The sequence below is a fragment of the Penaeus monodon genome, chromosome 21 (assembly GCF_015228065.2).
Source record: "Penaeus monodon isolate SGIC_2016 chromosome 21, NSTDA_Pmon_1, whole genome shotgun sequence".
NCBI classification, from domain to species: Eukaryota; Metazoa; Arthropoda; class Malacostraca; order Decapoda; family Penaeidae; genus Penaeus; species Penaeus monodon.
Window position 1 is genome coordinate 45,937,500 of NC_051406.1, and position 1,142 is coordinate 45,938,641.

The window sequence follows — 1,142 nt, forward strand, 5'->3', positions numbered from 1 at the left end:
ACTTTTGTGAAAATATACCAATAAATGTTATCATACCTCATCATTTGGTAAGCTATTCTGGCGTATACTGAAAAATTTGGCAGTTTCTCTACAGAAAGTCTGAAAGCATTCTTGCTCACTCTCCCAGTCCACTTCTGTTGCTAGTCGCAGTACATACATAGGTAAGCCTTCCATGCCCGGAACATATTCATCTAAAATTTAAAATATGTTATCTTATCAAAAAACTTTAATGAACATTTTTTTAGATTTCAGAACATAATCATATATTCTTCTAGTAATACTGTAAAGTGAGACACCAAGAGATATACTACAGTTGTTAAATTCTACTGTCCATCACTAGAAAGAGAAAACTCACAATCTGTGGAACAATGAAAAAGGAGATACAAAATGCATATTTATACAATATGTATAAAGTAACGTCCTAGATCACTATGCTGAATAGTCCTAGATATGGTTTCCTTCAAATTGGTGAAATAGTTACTTCTTGCTGAGACTAGGAACTGAACCATATGGGATATCTGAATCAATGCTGTAAACTTTTGCATGGTTAAAAGCCTAGCTATACAGCAGCATAAAAAAAAAAAAATGTTCTAAACTTCCAGCCTATTCCAATATTCCCTAAAGCTCTACCTTAATGACATTATTCTGTGGCAACTTCTGGTAAGACCTATTTTAGATTATGACTCTCTATTCACTGGTCTAGCCCTTTCTCTGGAAATGTACACATTGTATTTCAAAAAACAAATAAATGCTGACCTAATAAATAGGGAAGGGTAATGATCTTGCCATCTTCATCAATTTTTAAACTGAAATAGTCATCCAGCATGAGTGACTTGGACTTCAGTAATGATACAATATATGAAGCCAGCTCTTCCTTTGGTCCATCTGCTTCAGACCATCCACTATCCTCTAACTCTAGTGCCATCATTGCAAGCTCATATATACAAGCTGGCTCCTGTAAGACAAAAGAAAACCTTTTAGTAATATTTCTATAAACAAGTTTTTTTTTTATAAGAATGTGAAATCTTGTATCCAAAGAAAAATCTTAAAAAAAAAAAATCTAATGCATCACTCCCTAAAAGAATGAAACAACTACGCAATCTAAGTGCACTTCTAAATTATATGTAAAAAGCTCCTCACTG

At 33.2% G+C, this 1,142-nt stretch overlaps 1 protein-coding gene across 1 annotated transcript in view; it reads right to left on the minus strand.

Annotated features, from left to right (window-relative positions):
- Nucleotides 1-1,142, minus strand: part of LOC119586542 (DNA mismatch repair protein Mlh1-like) — a gene marked incomplete in the record, with an annotated part of 7,929 nt that overhangs the window by 1,860 nt on the left and 4,927 nt on the right. Inside the window, 2 exon segments of the mRNA XM_037935298.1 lie at nt 37-191; nt 757-955. Coding sequence (XP_037791226.1) covers nt 37-191; nt 757-955 — 354 coding nt within the window.